General features: G+C 38.1%; 1 protein-coding gene across 2 annotated transcripts in view; it reads right to left on the bottom strand.

Annotated features, from left to right (window-relative positions):
* Positions 1-10,915: 10,915 nt before the first annotated feature.
* LOC117297489 (tetratricopeptide repeat protein 39B-like) overlaps positions 10,916-21,713 on the bottom strand; it is a 28,959-nt gene continuing 18,161 nt past the window's right edge. For both annotated transcript variants that reach the window (XM_033780560.1, XM_033780559.1), the window contains 9 exons: positions 21,306-21,371; positions 19,200-19,308; positions 17,930-18,057; positions 17,215-17,376; positions 16,007-16,213; positions 15,323-15,434; positions 14,069-14,186; positions 13,362-13,478; positions 10,916-11,618 (listed from right to left, as the gene is read on the bottom strand). In XM_033780560.1, coding sequence (XP_033636451.1) covers positions 11,393-11,618; positions 13,362-13,478; positions 14,069-14,186; positions 15,323-15,434; positions 16,007-16,213; positions 17,215-17,376; positions 17,930-18,057; positions 19,200-19,308; positions 21,306-21,371 — 1,245 coding nt within the window. In that variant the 3' untranslated portion in view covers positions 10,916-11,392. The remainder of the gene's footprint in view (positions 11,619-13,361; positions 13,479-14,068; positions 14,187-15,322; positions 15,435-16,006; positions 16,214-17,214; positions 17,377-17,929; positions 18,058-19,199; positions 19,309-21,305; positions 21,372-21,713) is intronic.

The following is a 21,713-nucleotide window of genomic DNA, read 5'->3' on the forward strand; positions in this document are numbered from 1 at the left end:
AACTGACTGGATAAATTTCAAATATTTGGGGGTAAACAAAGACAAATTTACTAGAGCCGAACGTGAACCTGCAACCTCCGAATTATCGTGCCTGTGCTCTACCAACTTAAAGCTCTGTAGCCCAATGTTTGTGGTCTCCCCATTAATTTGTCAATAACTTAGATCACCAACATAGGGCTAGATAACTCAGTTGAATTAAGTTTGTGAACGCTGCTGACGGTGTTGCCGCTGGTACCTATGTCCCCCTTGTTAAACAGGGATTGGTTCTTGGTAAAAGTACCAGCCGTCGATTTCACAAAACTCTTCCTAACTTAAGACTAATCTTAGGACTTAAGACGAGTCCCAACCCTGCACTGTAGCATGCAGACCTTAAGATTAATCCTAAGTTAGGACGAATTACTCTTCCTAACTCGAGATAAGACGAGTCCTAACTCTTTGTGAAATCGACGGCAGGTTTTTTTTCTGTCTTTCACAAAATATAGAAAATGTACCCAGCTGAAACATGCATAGGTGACATACATTGTGTCTTTATTGACGGAACAAATTATTGGAAAATAGTATTGGTAGATGTGAACTAATTACCAACCAAAAGGAACTATAGTAATAAAATAAATTCAAAAAATATATAGAGTGTTTCTCAAAGGCAAAAAAAAACAATCTACACGACCCACCTTTAACACAGAAAATATTTGTTTGGTTTGTGGTAACACTGTTAGAATTTAGTTCTGTTCTTGCTCATCTTGCTTAGGCATAAAAAAAAATGTTATGTTGGCATAACCTGACCTACCTTAAAAATACGGCCGACCCTGGATAGATTTTTCAAGGGAAGAAATTTAATGATTAAAATCTATTAAAGACATTTAAATAAAATAAATATCATCAAGAGTTTAAAAATATGCTATTTGTTGTGTGTAGCCTAGTTTTCTTTTGTTATCGTGTATACTACCGGCTCAAACATTTAGAACGCATGTCATTTTCGTTGCTGGGAGGGGAACAAAAATCTCTACCCACCTACCCTATTTTTGGGGGCCCGTTACGCCAGCATAACATTTTTTTTTTATGCCTTAATCTCATCTTGCTTAGTTCTGAAAGAACTAGTCCTTCTACTACCTACTGCTTAAGCAGCTCTGTGAAATTAGGCCCTGTCTATATTTAAGCAGGAACCGGTAGCCTGCCATTGCCATTTACTGTGAATTGGTTTGGTTTCCTGTAGTGGCTTGCTTTGTTACGGCAGTTTGGGCTAAGCAGGGATGGGGTTTCTCAGGGTTTTTGTTTTCAAGATTTAAGAATTTTCTCAAAATGTCTTTGAACTTTCAAATATCCTTGAAAGATTTAAAACATTAAGAATGAAATTTCCCACTATTTGTGTCCAAACCTGTAGTAGTTTTTTTTTGTGATGCTAAAAGTCTGACCCTGAATATAACAATAGAGAGGTTCGGAGTCTAAAATAAGGTGGAACCTAGACCAGTGCTTCCATGGCAAACAGGCCAACTTGGAAAAGTACATTTTTAGAAAAGATTGAAATGAAACAGGTTATTTTGCCATAAACAGGATGAAAGGGTAAAAAAAGGCCGAGATAGGACAAGTTATATTCGCATCCAAACCTAGTATGCTTATGAAACTCTGAAATGAAAAAAAAAAAAAACGCCTTCAATTTACACACAAATGATCTTATTATAAGAAACCAACATGTTCAAGTTAGGCTGTCTTACCATGGAACGGCCAAAGCCAACAAGCCATTTTTTCCAGGAATGTTCACCTTGATATGTGGGAGGGACAAAAACCGTGTTCCCATTTGACTTTCTCTTTGCGGGCAGACGTAAAGTTAGCGTGACTGGCTTAGGCGTAAGTCTACCATGCATTCCAACCTGGACTAATATCCCGCGACGTTTGCATAGCCTTTTACAGTGTGGTTGTTGTAGGTTAACAGAGCGGAACTTTTCCCATTGGATATTTACCTGCCCTGTTACGTTACCGTGGCTACGCGGAAGTCTTCCGTGACCTTTTTTTTTTTACATCAGAGTTGTGTTAAGTTGACAGGAAGGTCACTTTACCATGCATCCCCATTTTCATTCTACAGAAAAGTCACGGTACTTTAAGCAAAAAAAAGGTCCTAATGTATGGGAACACGGCTTAAAGATGACATGTCAGATTTTTGGCCGATTTGACCCAAAAATTTTGATTTAAAATTCAATAGGTATTTTGATGGGGGTCGAGAAAGTTACAAGCTTTTATTTGAGCCAATTATTAGTAGCAGTGAAATAAAGTGCTCAAAATTAGTTTTTGTCAGGATCCCGACAATATATCACAAGACCAATTCTTATGTGTTTTATAAGAAACGTTTTAAATTTTTGTCATGGTTCCTGTCCATAAAAAGTAAAAGACAATTATTTTTCATTAGAGCGGGTAATACTCTTTGAAATACCATTCACTAAAAAAAAAATCAATTTTTTTATATTTGGGGCCAAAAATCTGACCTAGCATCTTTAAGATAGAAGAGAGTCATCACTGACCAAACCTTACACAAGTCTTTTTCTGTTATGTCTATTCTCTTTTATTGTGTGCTGTGGCCATTTCATCGGTTTTTTTTATTGCGTTGTCCTATAGATTCATTTAAAACCTGACCATAATATCATAACAGGTTTAAGAAAATGAAAAACCATTCCTAAACCTTAGATTTAAAAAAAAAATTACGGTGGAAATTGCATTTATCCCAAGATACTTTGTACGTGTCGTGTAAATTCTGTGTAATTAATAAATGTACAGTAAAATAAAATAAAAACATATAATATCATTATTTTTTTGACTAGATAACTATGCGACTTTTTTTTATTATTGATAAAATGTTTGGGTCTTTAGAAAGACCTTGATGGTGCGGATTGTTTATTGTTAAGTGTTCAATTTTACATGTGGTAACATGGTATGCAATTGAAATAATTATCAGATTAAAATACTAATGTATTCATGTACTTGTACATGCTGTGATGAATGACAAGGCAAAAATATGAAATCAAATTAACTCAGAGTAAAATTTCCTTTGTTGGTGTGAACTTTTGTTTGGGTACTGACCGAGGGGTTTTGACAGCAAAGTAGCTAAGCGGTAAGCACTGTACACACTTATACTGGTGTTCAAGGTATTATACAGGCTTGGTTAAGGATGAAAGAAATGTAGTCTGAAAACTTAAGCCTACTGATTTACAGCTCATACTACAGCCATTATTTTTTTCTGGGAAAAATATTTGACAAAACCGTATCAGAAAATTTATTTTGGTTTTACACTAACAGTACATTGATGTGTGTTAGCACTGAATACTCTGTACTTTTCATGAGTTTTGTGAGAAAAAAACACAGGCATTATTACTCAGAGATCAGAAAACCTTTAAAAAAAAATGCAAAAGCGTATTTCAGTTGTTACAACCAGAATTAAGGAAAATTGTGTTTACGGGCTGAAAGTTGGGTATTGTTTTTTTCTCTATTTTCTCCTGACTCACACAACCGATTCAGCCCAAAGTTTCATAGGTTTGGCATTTCTTGTACGTGGTTGACACAAAACAAATATGAACGCTGTCTGTGCCTTTTTTTGTCAGCTCACCAATCCTGTATAGTACCTTAAACGTCACTGGACACTATTGGTAATTACATGTACTCAAAATAACTGTTAGTATAAAAACACACTTGGTAACAACCATTGGAGAGATGTTGATAGTATAAAACATTGTGAGAAATGGCTCCCTCTAAAGTATCTTAGTTTTGGGAGAGAGGAAATTTCTCACTCAAATATTAAAAGACTTCAGGCCTGAAGCCTTTTATTATGCGTCTGAAAGCACACACATTTGTGTAACAAGGGTGTTCTTTGTCTTTTCATTATTCTTTTGCAACTTGAATAACCATCGAGTCAAAACGTTCACAGATTTCTTATTTTATGCATATATGTTGGGATACACCAAGTAATAATACTGGTCTTTGACAATTACCAGAGGTGTCCAGTGCCTTTAAGGTTGTTTTGATCTTAAAGTTGTTGGATGAGTTAGACGAGTTGGTCTTTGAAAGCGGTTGAAACCGTTTGTTATGAAATGCATATGATTAGAAAGACATTTTAAAAGTAGAATATAATGATCCACACAAGTATCACTCGAAGTTACACGGTTTTTCTTTTACGTCACAAACTAACACAGCCAGCCATTTGGAGTCAATATTTTGACAGACCATGTTTCTTTGCAACGTGAAAGGAAAACCGTGCAATTTCGAGGCATGTTTGTGTGGATCATTATATTCAACTTTTAAATTATCTATCTAACTATTTGCATTTCATAAAAAAAACGGCTTTAAACGCTTTTTAAAGACCAACCCGACCGATCCATGGCAACGTGTTCCTTTAAGCCATCTTGAGATTTGGAGATGAAAGCACTCCTGAGCAATCTTGAAGTTGAAAACTGCCTGGTTAGCCTGCAGGGATTCCATTCACAATGCGTCAAGTGTTAAGCCACATTGGTCAAGAAAAAAACAAAATCTTATCTTCTTAGGGGCGTAACTGGAACGCCACTAAACAAGTTCTACCCTCTAAGTGTATCATTGTTTTTATTTCTGCATTTACATGTACTTGTTGTTTTCTTTTGATGTGTTTTCTTTGTTTTGATGCTCCAAAAGAAATTGCCAGAAATAATTATGTTAATTAAAGAAAATCCATGTGCAGTAATGCATTACCCGAAATTGATTTGTATATTAAACAAAAAAAACAATTTGTAAAAAACCCATACTGTACAATAAAACCATAACAACCTATAAAACTGTATACTGTGTGTTTGGTGCATAGCTTTGATTCCATGGTAGTCTTGTAGACAAGTCGTTAAATCTTTGTCACGATGATAGCGTTTTGTCTCTCTCTCTGCGATTTTCATAACATTAGCGATGTTCTTGTGAGTCTGCTGCCCCCGCGAGACTATGGAGAGCAGACGAGGAGCCAGCAGCTTTGCGTGAGAGCAGTGATCTCGCAAGAGAAGTCTTTTGTTGCAGGGAGCCAAGGAGTGTAGTAGTCGTATCACGACATTAACGACTTGTCCACAAGTCTATTTCCACGCTTGGGACGTTTTGTATGATCCAAGCAAATGATGTCAAACAAATAACCCATAAACAGACACTGTGATATTAAAGATGAAGCTTTAAGAAGTTCATAATGTTTAGTATTACTGGTTTGTTTTTATTCATTTCTGTGATGATGCTTTTAATCAATCATACGTGATATCATTTTTGTTGCAATCAATTTTTTTGATCATTTTATTTACAATAAAAACCCTGAGGGTGTTTTTTGAGCAATGCCACTGACTTAAAAGAATGTCACCTGGACCCAATTTCATGGCGCTGTTGAACACGGAACTCTGCGCTTACGGTCCATAGAATTGCGCGCTTTACAGGGCGTCGCCATGAAATTGAACCTGGTCCATCTTTGTCCAGACTTCGGTACCCTGTTCATTTCTGTTAACAGGATTCACAAAAATCTAACTATTGAATAATGCAATGCTACCTAATTGTCTCTAAAAACAAACAATTTAACAATTCCTTTGATCAGTTATAGTACACTATCACACTTTTAAAGTATTTCTTTCTTTTAAGCAACTCAACATCTTTGGTCTGGAGTTTAAATATGAGGGTACAGGGGGTTACAATTTACCCTATAAATTATGAGTAGCTAGAGAGTCAATTGCTAGGACAAATAAATCCAATAGGGAGTAGTAACATGGCAGTTGTTGGCTTTACTTAATGGTATGGGCCCAATTTCATAGAGCTGCTAAGCACAACAATTTGCTTAGCATGAAATGTCTGCATTAATATAAACAGGGTTACCAACCAAACTTCCCTGTGATTTTCAGGATTAGCAAACAACAGCTGAATACCAGTAACAAGCAATATGCAACAAATGGAAACTTGGTTGGTAATCCTGTTTTTATCAGGGAAGGATTTTCATGCTTAGCAAATTTGTGTGCTTAACAGCTCTATGAAATTGGGCCATGGATGCAGAGTTATCACTGTCACACTGTTTGTGTATAAAACATGAACAAGGCCTGTCAGCATAAACAAATTACTAAGCACAGAAAAAAACTTCCTTACCAACAAAATTTAACATTAACTGGTTACCAGCAAAAACTGGTGCCCAACTTAGAAATTGGCTAAGCAGTATTTTCTGCTTAACAGCTCTATGACTTTTTACTTGGGCACCGTGTGGTTGATGTTGGCCTCAGTTGATTGGATGACCAGTCAACCCAGTATATATTTGACTCTGAGGGCACCATTTCCTTTTTGGGGGTGCATGATTACTGGACCATCCAAAGAGAAATTCATACACCCAGCCATCAGGCCAAGAAGCACCCACCCAGCTGAGTGTTAATTCATCTCTATGATTATGAATCATGCATGCCACAACAGCACCATCATCAGGTAAGTTGACTGGTTTGTTTTTACTGCTTCTGACAAAACACTTTAAATTAATTTCTTTCGGAAAAGTTTCCGTATGGCGCCACCACTTTTTCATTCGAAATAAAATAATATAGTATCTAATTTACCTGATTGATATATCCCTTTTTGTAAAAATGAGTGAAAAAGTGGTGGCGCCATACGAAAAGTTATCCTTTTCTTTCAATGTAGAGAAATGTAGGAGAAGTTAGCATTTAGGAAATTTTTCCCTATCCTGCCACCACTTGTTCACTCATTCTTACTCTTACAAAAAGAAAATCTCATGAGATATTCCTTTTTTTTGTAAAAATTGAGATATTCCTTTTTGTAAAAATGAGTGAACAAGTGGTGGCAGGATACGGAACGTTTTCTGGTTATTACGGCAAACCGAAATATATATTGATACCTCACCATGCAATGCCTCAAATCCCACACGGAATATTTCTTGGATCCAAGCATACATTTTATCTTAATAACTTTTTCCTGTGTATAATTGTATCTCTTAGTATCTACTGTACATTTTGTGTTATAAATCTATTTCCTTTAATATTTACAAAACCAATATTAAATTTTGATTCAAAATAACAATCTATTTAATTTGTAATCTTTCTTCTTAGCATAAAATTATCCATCCTAGACACACGTATCTTTAGTGATGTAGACAGACTTGTGTTGATTGCTAAAATATATATACAGAATTTGTACTGTTATGTCAACACACAAATATAAACCATATATACCTGGCATGCTACACCTTCTGTTAAATATACAGCCTCAGCAAGGGTTCTGCATTGGGGGTGTCTTAGGGTGTGGCCCACCCACTAACCCTGTCCCAGTACAAAGCTTTATACCTCTTATTAAAAGTCAGTGGTACCTCTGTTCAGTAAAAGAAGGCAACCTGTCTACTGATATGTATCGTTACCCGTAACATTATTGAGTGCGTTACGCCAACATGCCTAGGTTTTTAAACATCGCCACGCAATCTCTCGACCAATCAGAATTGATTTGTTTGGACTATTCATGAATAAATAATAATAAAGTTCGATACATCATTTCCAAGCTTTGAAGAGCACCTTCATATTAAATATTATACATAACCAACATAACCATTTCTATGGATCATATTTATTCTTAATAATTGATGTTTGTAGTGAGAGTCGCCCATACTTTTGCCAATCACCAACTTGTGGCTGTCTTTGTGTAAAAGAATGGTGTATACCCCCCCCCTTCCCATAAAGTCCATACTATCTATGACTTAATATTGTACAGCCTCCCTACCATGGGCATCGCGCCGTATCGATATCTCTCGTCACTAACCCCTGAAAGGGAAGCACTGAAAATCAACGCTGATTGGCATAACCAAAAGTGACTGCCGTGCAGGCTGGTTAAAAACGTTCGGTCACTGAGTTTGCATGTGTCAAAATGCATGCATTTCGACGCAATACACTTCAAATGAATCATGTATTCATATGGTCACCCTAAACTGTATAAGTTAGACATAACACAATATTGAAAAAGGAATAGACCTCTTGCGTGTGACATCGATCGCTCAAAAAGCACCCTCTCTGGGGTCAAAGGAGGCAAATGATTGGACAACAGCTCTTCTTTGTGCAAAACACATACGCGTGAGCTCGGTGTCCCTGTAGCGTTTCGAATTATGCAAACAGGGGTCGTCATCATCAGAATAATCTTGGATGCACCATTTGGTGGCCAATGTCACTTAGCGTTATTCAGTGAAGCGCACATTTTAGGCGACGCTGCGTTTACAGGTAAACCTATTGCCCACCAAAATAGCAAGTGTGGCACAGTTGCCGCATGTGACGTGCGTGCAAGGGGTCAATAAGGGTGCCTGTTGCTCTATGACATGATGCGTCTTTTCACAGCGCCACCTGCGTAATTTTAATATCCAATATTTTGATATTTCAAAGTCACACTTCCAGGGGCTATGATCGAACAAATAATGGCCTGACGAGATCATATGTACACTACTGGGAACAAGGTTGCCACCACTTGACTTTCTCCACTGAGTCTATAACCTCTTAATAATAATTTACAACATGTCTTATCATTTTATCTCAACCCGTCTCCCAAAAAAAGAAGTGTTTAAAATACTGGTAATACTCTCTATTGCATGGCTTCTTTCTTATTTGAAAAAAGCCAATGTGCTTTGCACCCTAAAAAAAAGTTATATGCTGAAGTACCACTAAAATAATTGATAAATACATAAATATGAATGCAGTTGGTAATGACTGTATTTATTTTTTGTAATACATGTTATTGTACATCCACTGAGTTTACCTCAGTATCGTTGTTTTTAGTGATTTTTATTTTTTATCTTTGGGGTGCTTTTTTATATATATATTTTCCATAATGCATGTTTTTTGCTCATTGCAACTACATGTAGATCCTTATTATTTTTTTCCATGTGTAAATTCATTGGTTGTTGTTAGTTGTGCTGTACTATTGCTGTAGCTGCCTTCGCCACTGTCCGTTGATTCTATTACTATTATTATTATTATTTTTATTAACAACTAGTTATTTATTAATTTGTTTACTGATTTAGGGGGTTTATTGTGTATTTTTCTCGTAATTTCCTGAATGTAAAGCATTGTGCGATTTGATGTAAAACGCCATATCAAGAATAAATTATTATTATTATATATGCATTATAGAAATGGATCTAATATTTAAAAAATTTGGCATACCTATCTCAAACATTTCAGCACCTCGGAATACTTAACTAAATCGATGGCGCATCATAAATGCTTTTATAATATTAATACTAATACCAAACTCATTCCAAAATTTCATTAGAGTTATGGTGTGACTTTATTACACCATTTCTTACTTTTAATTCAGTGGTCCCTTTAGATTTTATAAAAAAAGACAAACTAAAACGGTAAATTTCTATTCAAAAGTATCACATGTGCTACCTCATCACTACATGACCGACAAAAATTGGGCAAATTTCTCTAGAAAAATAATGATCCTAAATTACTGGATATTTACTCTAAAATATTTTACTCTAAATGCAGCACTTTTATAAAAAAAGAGTCAACTATCTTTTAAGAAGAAATATCAATAACTGAGTTTAATTAATTATCAATAAATAATTGTTAAAAATCTTTTCGGATGTTATTGCATTTGATTAGCATGTGTTACATTGACAAAAACTTATCACACTTAACTGGACCCTCGTGTGCGGTATTCTTTATTTGAGGTTAAAGCCCAGTTCATGCTTCTTGCGAATGCGAATAAGATACAAAGGTTGACGTGGCACGGTTTTTGCGGTGACTGTTTCGCATCACAAGTCAACTGATGTGATTTTTTTCGCTGCTTTACCGGGCTTTACTTTAAATTACAAACATCTCTGGAGCAAACTCCAGTTTAGAAAGACGATTGCATGTTGTTGACTATTTCATAAATAACTTCGTACAACTGTGATTGTTAAACCTACGTATAAAGCACACCTTGATATTCTCTTACTTTTATACAAACCCTTGTAAATGTCTATTAGTTACCGTACTGTCAGTACCCACTTTTCTTTTTGCATTTTGAACCCTAAAATGCTCAGGTTTTTTTTAAGGCTTTTTGAAGTTGTGTATATAAATATGTTGTAAAGTCTTTTGCACCAAATGATCTTGCTTATTTGTGTTGCCTTGGTACTATGCAAAAGTCAATAGTATTTCATGAGTGCTAATGCCCTCTCATGAAAACACGTTTTCTATGGGTCAAACATGTTGATTGGTGATTGACACTTACAGCCGTTGGACCCTTTCGGTACAGGGAAAAAAAAAAAAAAGTTCACAGATTTACAAATAACTTACAGGGTGTACAGAAGGTAGTGGTGAAAGACTTCCCTTGAAATATTATTCCATGAAATGCTTTACTCTTTGAGAAAACATTAAAACAATTATCAATTCTCGATATCGAGAATTACGGTTTTTTTTTTAAACACATGTCATGACACGGCGAAACGTGCGGAAACACGGGTGGGTTTTCCCGTTATTTTCTCCCGACTCCGACGTCCGATTGAGCCTTAATATTCACAGGTTTGTTATTTAATATAGAAGTTGTGATACACGAAGTGTAGGCCTTGGACAATACTGTTTACCGAAAGGGTCCAATGGCTTTAAAAGAGTTTAATTATTAAATTTGGGGGCAACAAAGTCAAGTTAACTAAAACAATATTTTGAAGGATTTGGGTACTTTTTAAAAATGTCCATAGATTTACATTAAACTTACAGGGTTTGAAGATAATGATAGTGGAAAGCTTCCCTTCAAATATTACATACTGAGGTGCTGTAGTTTTTGAGAAATTAGTAAAAAAATGCCGTGAGAACACGTTTGTAAATTATTAAAATAATTTTCGTCTCATGAGAAGAAAATTATTTGCATGACATTGTTTTACTCATTTCCCAAAAACTACAGCACCTCAGCACATAATATTTCCAGGGAAGCTTTCTACTATCATTATCTTCAAACTGTGTAAGTTTAGTGTAAATCTATGGACATTGTGTTTTATGTCCAACAAAAGTTACATGGACCCTTTAACCTGTAACCTTTATCTGTCAGTGCGCTACAAATTGAGCCATCTGGACCTATGTTGGCAGTCTCCCTATGATGTCAATATCGTTGTTCAGGGAGAGGCCTTTAACTGCCATATAACCAGGGAGCACACTTAAGTTTATAATACAGGGAAGTGGCAGTACAGGGGAAACTTTTTTGGTTTATTTCAGACATCAAAAAATAACTCAACGGGATAAATAATTAATTTCGGGGTGATATCAAACTAAGGCTTTTTTAACGTTGCCGACAAGGTCACTGTAACAGCGCCCCCAACATGCCCAAGCATATTTCTAACCACGTACGAGTACCTACTGGCACGTTAACTTTAAACATAAGAACATCGTGCTCAGGTAACTCAGTTCGTTACAAACCATGTTCAGCTCTTTGCGATGTTGTCCTCTGTTGCCTCTGTTGCCTCAGAAACTGTGGCACCATCTTGTCCGTTGACCGTCTCAATGACAGGGTCATCATCGACGGAGTCCAGTCCCTCTTGAGACGTAGCGTTATTGTTGCTAACTAAGTTCAGTTTGGCGCGTAGGTTATTAATGGCGGAGTGAACCTTGAAGTGAAGTTTGTTCTCCAACATGAACTTCTTCTTACTCCTGTAAATAACAAATAAGAATAGTAATAACTTTTTTGTTTGTTGTATATTTTGATTACATACATGTATCAATGCCCTTTACTCAAGTAACCTGGGTCATTGGGCCAATAGCATTCCTGTAATCTTTCTCTGCTCACTTGGGAGTATACAACCATGAGCTGTCGTGGCGCTCTGAAGGCTTTTTCAAACACAGTATCAACCTCTACTCTTGCAGGTACTTATTTATACCCCTGGAGTTTATTCTTCAAAAAAGACTCTGCTGAAGTCAGCATGTGAGGCCATTAAACTTTATTTTCGTTGATGGCGTTGATATTGTGGGAGTGTCGTGGCCGAGCGGTTAAGAGCACCAAATTCAAACTCTGGTGTTTCTGATCAGCAGAGTGTGGGTTCGAATCCCCAGCCGTGACACTTGTGTCCTTAAGCAAGACACATAACCATTACTTCGTCCTTCGGATGGGACGTAAAGCCGTTGGTCCCATGTGTTGTGTAAACGCATGTAAAAGAACCCAGTGCACTTATCGAAAAGAGAAGGGGTTCGGCCCGGTGTTCCTGGCTGGATTGGCAGCATATTGCGCCACAGCACCTTGTAAACCATTACATGGTGCAATAAAGATTAGGTCTCAAATCTCAAACTTCGTCCCACTCCTTGCAGTAATAATACATGGCGCTTTGTATCCTTTGGCAAAAGGCGCGTTATAAATACGGTTATTATTATTATTATTATTTGGCAGAGTTCGCCCCATGCACAAGCTAGCATATTCGGCTACACGCGAATTGCATGCCGGTATACAAAATCTTTGGCCAATGTGCAAAAAACTATATACTTCTTATAATTTCCCCCAAATCAACAAGATAAAACCGTACAGAATGCCCTAAATAGCACAGCAGGGATTTTAACACCAAGATAAACACCAGTTGAAAACATTCCAAAGAACTTGTTGAAATTCAACGTCCCTATGCCAAACTTCCAAAATTGGGGTCCAGACTGCCCCACAGTTTTAAAGTCACCTGGAAATATAATTATTTTTTCTTTCAAACATAAGAGTATATGCTTATGAACAATAAAGTAATTTTTTTAGTAATTGTTTGTCACGATTTATATGTTTAAAAAATAGATAAAGTTGTTTAGGGGGCTGACTCCGCCTACCCCTTTTGTGACGCCAATCGAGGCAGACTTTGCCTGCAATGCGTAGAGTAAACACACATGCAAAGTACATGTACGTCCAAGTCGTGAGTTTGTACATTTCAAAAAAGTGTTTTCTGCATTCAGCAGCAATAACTGAAAAAAAAAAAAAAATTTTGAAACGTAAAAACTCACGACTTGGACCGTACATGTACTTTGCAAGTGTGTTTACTCTACGCATTGCAGGCAAAGTCTGCCTCGATTGACGTCACGAACAGCGCCCTCTCGGGTCGGGGCCTACTCTTAAATTTGTAAATAACATAAGAACTAATTTTTTTAAACCTTAGTTAACTGTTTATTCACATTCAACTCATTAAAACACATATATAAGTGGCAAAAAGTTTATTTTGAAATAATACCACTTCCAGGGGTGGATTTCACAAAGAGTTAGGACTAGTCTTATTTCGAGTTAGGACGAGTTACTAGTCCTAACTTAGAACTAGCTGTACGTTTTTCGTATCTCTTAGGACTAGTCCTAAGTTAGGACTAGTCCTAACTCTTTGTGAAATCGACCCCAGGTGACTTTAAGGCACCCTGGATGGGATGTATTGAAGAATATACCTTGAGCGTAGAAGGAATAGTTTAGCTTCTTCTAGTCTATTGTGTTCCAGGTAGAGCAAACCCAGTTCCATCGTTGCATACGGCACCAGATAATTGTTGTACAAAATCTTCTCCTCTCTAAAAAACATTGCAAATATCCAGAAGAAATTTAAAAACTCATTATTCTGTTAATGAAGCTTGGGCTATCCCATTTCACGAAGGCGAAATGGAAAAGCCAGATTTTACAAAGTGATTACATTCTGCAACAATGCATGAATGAAATGCATTCAATATTTGTATTGCAAAACACACATAGATCCTTGTTATTTGAATTTGTTCACAATAAAAACACAAAATAGACACGGAAACTCATCATTCACCCCACACTCTGCAAAATTCACACCTCTACAGTCTATTAGTATGTATGTGCACAAAGACACAAATGGGCATGTAACACAATATTTGAATGGATTCAGGCATTTATAAGAACCAGAAAATTAAGATCACAGTCTTAAGTTATTATGACGGACATCTTCATTGCCAAACTCATATATTATTCAGTTGAATTTAGTGTTACAAGATTTTCAAAACTAGACTTGGGATTCTCAAAGTAGAGGCGGTCCCTAGAAAATTGGGACAGTTGGAAGTTAAGCAGTCTATTGCTCGCACACCAGGGTGGTATATGAGCCTAGATTTATATTACTGCTTAGCGATGAGAGTCTACTTACTGTTCCATGACTTCCTGGAAGCACATCTCAGCCTGGGATGGTCTCTTCAGACATTTTAGACAAACTCCTTTAAGAAGCATCGCTAAGCCGTAATCATCAGCATAGCATACATTGGTATCTAGAAATCAAAAAGGAATACACAAAGTCACTTAGTTTTATTAAAGCCATTATAAACTTTCGGAACAGAAAAAAAAGAAAAGTCCACAGATTTACAAAAAACTTACAGGGTTTACATAAGGTAGTGGTGAAAGACTTCTCTTGAAATATTATCCCATGAAATACTTCACTTTTTGAGAAAACAGTAAAACAATATCAATTATCGATATCGAGAATTACAGATTTATTTTAAACACATGTCATGACACGGCGAAACGTGCAGAAACAAGGGTGGGTTTTCCCGTTATTTTCTCCCGACTCCGATGAACGATTGAGCCTGATTTTATATAGAAGTTGTGATACATGAAGTGTGAGCCTTGGACAATACTGTGTACCGAAAGGGTCCAACGGCTTTAACAGAGTCAGTAATCTGGGTGAGTTTTACCTTTTGTTTTATTGAGTTCTCTGATTGTCTTTTCAATGGTGTCTTAACAGAGTCAGTAATCTGAGTGAGTTTTACCGTTTGTTTTATTGAGTCTGAATGAGTTTTACCTTTTGTTTTATTGAGTTCTCTGATTGTCTTTTCAATGGTGTCTTAACAGAGTCAGTAATCTGAGTGAGTTTTACCGTTTGTTTTATTGAGTCTGAATGAGTTTTACCTTTTGTTTTATTGAGTTCTCTGATTGTCTTTTCAATGGTGTCTTAACAGAGTCAGTAATCTGAGTGAGTTTTACCGTTTGTTTGATTGAGTCTGAATGAGTTTTACCTTTTGTTTTATTGAGTTCTCTGATTGTCTTTTCAATGGTGTCTTATCAGAGTCAGTAATCTGAGTGAGTTTTACCGTTTGTTTGATTGAGTCTGAATGAGTTTTATCTTTTGTTTTATTGAGTTTTCTGATTGTCTTTTCAATGGTTTCTTAACAGAGTCAGTAATCTGAGTGAGTGAGTCTGAATGAGTTTTACCTTTTGTTTTATTGAGTTCTCTGATTGTCTTTTCAATGGTGTCTTATCAGAGTCAGTAATCTGAGTGAGTTTTACCGTTTGTTTGATTGAGTCTGAATGAGTTTTATCTTTTGTTTTATTGAGTTTTCTGATTGTCTTTTCAATGGTTTCTTAACAGAGTCAGTAATCTGAGTGAGTGAGTCTGAATGAGTTTTACCTTTTGTTTTATTGAGTTCTCTGATTGTCTTTTCAATAATGTCGACCACCGGTACCACCAACTCATCCTTCTTACCAATGATGATGAAACCATTCCATGTATAAATCAACTCCTGTGTTCGACAAAAAAAACAAAATACAAAACTTTTAGAAAACAGAGTATGGAAATTATACATCCTCATAAAAAAAAACTGGTAACCAGAGCCAGAAGTGTTCCTAAGGCCATAGACACCAGAGTCTTGTAGGGCACCAGTATTACGCATCGGCCCTTGGCACCACTGGTCTGTTGGGCCTTGACCTTGTTCAGTTGGGCATCGGCACTAGAATTCTGTAGGCTCCAGACACAAGTTGGTGTCGAGTTCTGCCTATCGCTGGGTGGAGTTGAATAGAAGGCGGAAAACTAATATTGACGATGTTATGGTGAATCTTGTAACACATGGTGCACTGATGTAGAAGTCTTCTGGTGTTTAATTGGTCCAAATTGAGTTGTGTTAGGAGAGGTGTGATACTGGTAGTGCGGTCGTAGACTTCGCATATGTATCTGACTGCCTGGCGTTGAACCGATTCCAGTGAGTAGATGTTTTGGGCTGTGTGTGGACTCCATGCGGCTGCTGCATACTCCAGCTGGTAATTACTTAGTCTGATAATTACTTTACTGATTGATAACTGATAAAAAAATACATACCAATCCAGCGAGGGTGTTGACCGTCCCATGCTCTAGAAACTTCTTACTCTTCTGAATGGCAAACTTCTCAAACGGAATGGATTTGCCCGCCACACGTTGTTTATACTCTGGTACTTTACTGAACATCTCTGCGAGCTTCTCTTTAGTTTGTTCCGTTTGGTCTGGACACATGGACATGAAGCAAGCCTGCTGGTAGTAGTACGTTGCCTAGAGAAAGTAAAGCACAGATGCTAACTAACTTCATATTTGTTTAATTCGCAGTACTTTTGACCACCTTGTGAGGGCAGTGCTTCTGCGAGTAAAAACTTTAGGCATTGGTGATGGCTCCCTTGAACTGCTCCACTGTGGGCAGTTCAAGGATGTCCTAGGGGAATGCATCCCAGTTACCAACCTCGTTCCCAGGGGTGATCGATCGAAAACTTTAGGCATTGGTGATGGCTCCCTTGAACTGCTCCACTGTGGGCAGTTCAAGGATGTCCTAGGGGAATGCATCCCAGTTACCAACCTCGTTCCCAGGGGTGATCGATCTCGCCCCTGGGAACGAGGTTGCGCCATTTTTTTCCCAGCATGCCTTGCCCGGTCATAACCCCTGGAAGTGTAACTCCAAAATATCCCAATATAAGGGATATTACAATTAGTCCTGTGGTTGATCTGTTCTGTGTTGGGCGTTAGTCGCGCACACACTGGATGCGCTGTGTGTAACAAAAGTCATAAACTTGCCTTGGCGTTCAGTGTTGCAAGACAAAAAAAGTGAATACGTAAAGAAGCACGCGTTTCGGCCTATAGAGCTTTTTGGAGACACAGATCGGAGGCTCCCTCCCAGGGGTTAGAGACGTACGCAGAGCTAGCGTCGTACGGCGCGCTGCCCATTTTAGCGAGGTTGTCCCTGTTACCTACAGTTCTTGGGATGAAACTTTGTTTATAGTTGTCAGATCTTGAGCTGATTTGTACGAATCTGTGTTGTTGGCGGGTTTTACGAAGTCTTGGCTGAATATAGTCTGGGATCGGTATATGGCAGTATGCTTGTTGATGGCTTTGTGGAGCATTGTTACAACTATCTTGTCAAGCTCAACATATTACAGTTTTAAAATAAATTTTATCAACCACCAACTTTGATATTGTAAGATTCTGCCAAAATAAGAAAAACCTCACTTCTTCAATATATTATTAGTTTAATGAGACTGGCTTCACAGAGCATGCTCACTGACCTTTGACCAGCGACTCTCTTTGCATAATTTATCCGCATATCTGCAAGCCATTAGCCAATCCAATTTGAAGGCGTGGCACCACATGAGCTCCCAGTAGCAGATATGATGGAACTGTCTCCATTGTTGCTGTGAAGCAATGCACTCGGTGAACTTATCTATAGCCTGAAAAAAATAATCACAGACAAATTTATTAATTTTTATAATAATAATAATAATAGTAATAATAATAATAATAATAATAATGAGGGATGGAATAATTGCGAGATGGTTTGTAGATGTTGAGCATGTCTTGGATGTAAGCAGGTGCTTGCCCATTTAGAGATTTGAAAACAATGAGCAAGAGTTTTTATATTAATACACCTCGATCAGCATATTGGGAGGGGTAGGAATCGTGAATAAACTTTCAGTTTTAGCTGTGTGAGGAAAAACCCAGAAGGGGGAAAGCCTTTGCAATCAGGTAGGGACTGAAAACCAAATCCACCTGCATGACTTCAGTCTGAGGTGGGATCGAACTGGTGTCCACAGAGGGGAAAAGGCAGGGGAAAACACACCCAAACTGTTGGACTCTGATTTATGGTGGTATATCTGATCCCATATCAATTTACTAACGCAGTCCTCAGTCCAACACCATTCAGTAAACTCAACGCCCAAACTGTTGGACTTCGACTATGGTTGAATGCCCGATCCCATGTAAAGCATAACCGCCGGTTCTTACCGACGTAAAGTTGCCCATGATTTCTTCTATCCGTCCATCAAAGTATAAAAAGGTCACTCCAGTAGGATACTTCTTAAGACAAGGCGCCAAGACTTCACGAGAATGATCTACGTCCCCATCCGCTGTACCTATTTGCCATTCAACAATAGAAGAGTTAGGCCGTGTCCGAAACGACGACTTCGGCTACAGCTACGGCTAGATCGCGCGCGTCTGCCTATTCTTCAACACTGGTAGACGCGCTGATCTAGACGTAGCTGTAGCCGAAGGTGTCGTTTCGGACACGGCCTTAGTTGAAATCACACAGTCAAACACAATAGGAGACTATACCGGACTCAACTTCTACTGGTTAAAGGCGGCACCGGACACATTTGGTAATAGGAGACTTTCCAACGCTAGGTGGCAGCAGACATACCGGGTAAGTTTCCATTGTTTACGTAGTTCTGAACATGCGCATAATTCTGAGAACAATGGATTTACCCGGTAAGTCTGCTGCCCTCTATCGTCCCAGAAAGTCTCCCATTGTCAAAGACCAGTATTCTCATCCCCAAAAATACCAAATCTGTCCAAATTTGGACTCAATGGGAGACTTTCAAATGCTGGGTGGTAGAATGATTACCAGGTAAACTTCAATTGTTCAGATAGTTCTTAACATGCGCATAATTCAGAGCACAACCCGGTGAGTCTGCTGCCAGCTATTGTCCCAGAAAACCTCCTATCGGTCATTGAAGTTGCGAGAGAATAATGAAAGAAAAAAAACACTCCTGTTGCACAAATGTTGGTGCTTTCAGATGTCTTATAAAGGGTTTCAGGCCAAGTGTTCTGACATTTGAAAGAGAAATTACAATGTCTAAAAAAACAATTTTACTTCGTCAGAGGGAGGAGGCTCTGGCTTTTATCACACGGCCACGACCCTGACGGTTTTAAACGGCTGTTTAAGAACTCGTCGCCACTCTTTTATTCCCTTAGTATTGGCTGAAGCATGTGCGTATCCGCCTGATAAGCTAGTTCGTGCGGAATGAATCCCCTGCACACTTAAGATAAATTATGCTTCTTGTATTCAGCAAGGATTGTTGATTTGTGTTCACCGAGGCTAATAGTTGGGACTTGGTTAAATTTCTCAGTCAACACTGTGTGACACACTTCTACTCCACTCACTATTTGCTCAGTCTTTTTACCATCAACCATATTGACTTATGAAACCTCTATCTTTACCAGCTGCCACATGCTTTGTCCATTTGCTCTGCTAATTGAACCAGAAATTATTATTTACCGAATGCGTACGTTGCGACTGTATGAAACGAGATGAGCACCGATGAACACAACGGTGCCCTGAGGCTTGGTAACTGACTGCCGATATCCAACTCCGACAGACCGTAGTCCTGAATAAAAAGAAGACAAAAAAGCTTTAGTCATGCTGAGTTGGGTGTGGATCCCTGGCTACATGGCACTTTCAGGTTGAATGGCTTATGATTGGCACCCCGAAACAAATATATTTTTAAAAAATAGGAAGACCCCTAACATAGGGCTAAATAGATCAGTTGGCAGATCGCCAGCAGGTTAAACCGGGAGTCGCAGGTTCAAATCCTGTTCTACTAAATTTTTCTTTTGTTTAACACCAAATGAATGAATTGACGTAATATATTTCTTACCAAATACAACACACAACCAGCTTATAAAATTTTACTTAAATTCGTGCATGTTTTAGTGGAAGAATTTTTTTTTACATTTTGTCAGGAATTCTGTGGATAATCCAATCAGGCTCATTTAAATTGGAGAAATTGAAATAAAGCCCGATTCATAACGAAGACAATTTTGCCGTCAAATTTTGTGCTTAGTGTGGCATGCTATTTTGGATGGTAACCTTATTCTGGTAAGCATAATTGTGTTCTTATAAGCTACTTTCTGTGCTTAAGCAGCTCAATCAGATCCCACAACGCTATTTAGAAAATTGGGACTGAACAACCCTAATTATTATGCTCCACACACCCCAGTGCCCCCAGTGACAAATTCATCTTCTGCCAGACTCCCCTCCCGATTCCCGCCCTATTGATCGGGTGTAATTGAAGCTTAGTCAAACAAGCGGAGATGTGCACTGAATCACACAGTCAGGCACTGCTCAAAGACTCCGGATTAAAAGCACTGGACACCTTTAGTTATTACTCAACAATTATTAGTATAAAAGAATTACTTGGTAACAAGCAATGGAGAGCTGTTGATAGTATAAAACAGTGTGAGAAACAACTCCCTCTAAAGTAGCGTAGTTTTTGAAAAAGAGGTAATTTCGACTAACAGATTTGTGTATGAGAAAGACTTAAGGTCTGATGCCATCTCATACATCAAAAAGCACACAAGTTTGTGCAACAAGGGTGTTTTTTTTTTTTTCCGTTATTTTTTTTCTTGCAACTTAGACAATCCAGTTGAGCCAAAATGTTCATATATTTGTTATTTTATGCATATGTTGAGATACACCAAGTGAGAATATTGGTCTTTGACAAATATTACCCAAAGTGTCCAGTGCCTTTAAATCGTTGTTAGTCAGTGGCTCCACACTCGGCAAACAATGGTAGGGGGGGAAGGAGGCAGGTTTGCAGGCACTTAGCTCCCTCCATATTGCTCTTCAGTATTCAAATAGTTTTAGCACAGTGCTATAATTCTCAACGCCTGTGACTTACTGCTTAGAACTTCTTAAGTCCATATTTAACCTACATGCCAGAAGATGAAGTGCATTTAGCATGGAGGGCCTTCAATGACTATTCCTTCCAATACTGAAACAGTAACTCTGTTACATTAAAAAGCAACATTCAGGCATCTCTGTTACCGTACAGCAACATTCAGGCATTTCACCACACAGCTCGGCTTCAAGAAGATGCCTCCCATATACTTGTTTTCCACCATTTTTAATAAATTTTAGTATTGACTCGCTTGGGATTATGAGAGTTTATTCTTGTATTGTTTACTTTCCTTCAATATGTCATTTGTGAGTTAGATTTCAATGAAGTCTGGTACAATGACTTTCTTAGTCACAAGTTACTGCTTGTCTTTTGAGTTCCTCAGACTATAGAGACTGTGATTTTATTTTGATGCTGTGTACAAAATGTTTATATATTTTTTGTCATTTTGATTCTGGTTTTGTGACAAATTTCCTGGTCCAGTACTAGTTTGATGCTACGAGCCCTGCAGCCCATTTCACAAAACTTTACGCAACTGCGCAACGTTTATGGCGTTAGTTGCGCCATAAACGTTGCGCAGGTTTTGTAAAATCGGCTGCTGCTGTCTTGTGGATTTATTCCCCAAATTGAAGCCCTGTCGACAAAAACAAAACAAAGCATATCTTGGTCTTTTGGTACTTTTAAAAATAAGTAGACAAACTTCTTACCCTATCTCCTGAGAATCCCACAAACTCCAGCAGTTTCATGACTTTCCTCGGCAGCATGGAAATCATCTAGTGAGTAGAGGAGAGAAGAATGAGAAAGAAAGAAAGAAGAGAGTTGAATAAGTTCTCAGTCTGTGCTGATGGCATTCTATCGGAGAGCTCTTTGTGCACACCACTAGTAGTCGTGGCTCGAGGCAACGACTGCAATCATTCACTCATGTAGAATACATGAGACCCTTACAGCTCGATGGCCGAGGCAAGGGGAGGGGGGCTGGGGAGGGCCAAGCACTCATGTAGAATACATGAGACCCTTACAGCTCGATGGCCGAGGCAAGGGGAGGGGGGGGTGGGGTGGGGAGGGCCAAGCACTCATGTAGAATACATGAGACTCTCACAGTCTCGCTAGACATC

The sequence above is a fragment of the Asterias rubens genome, chromosome 12 (assembly GCF_902459465.1).
Source record: "Asterias rubens chromosome 12, eAstRub1.3, whole genome shotgun sequence".
Classification (NCBI taxonomy): Eukaryota; Metazoa; Echinodermata; class Asteroidea; order Forcipulatida; family Asteriidae; genus Asterias; species Asterias rubens.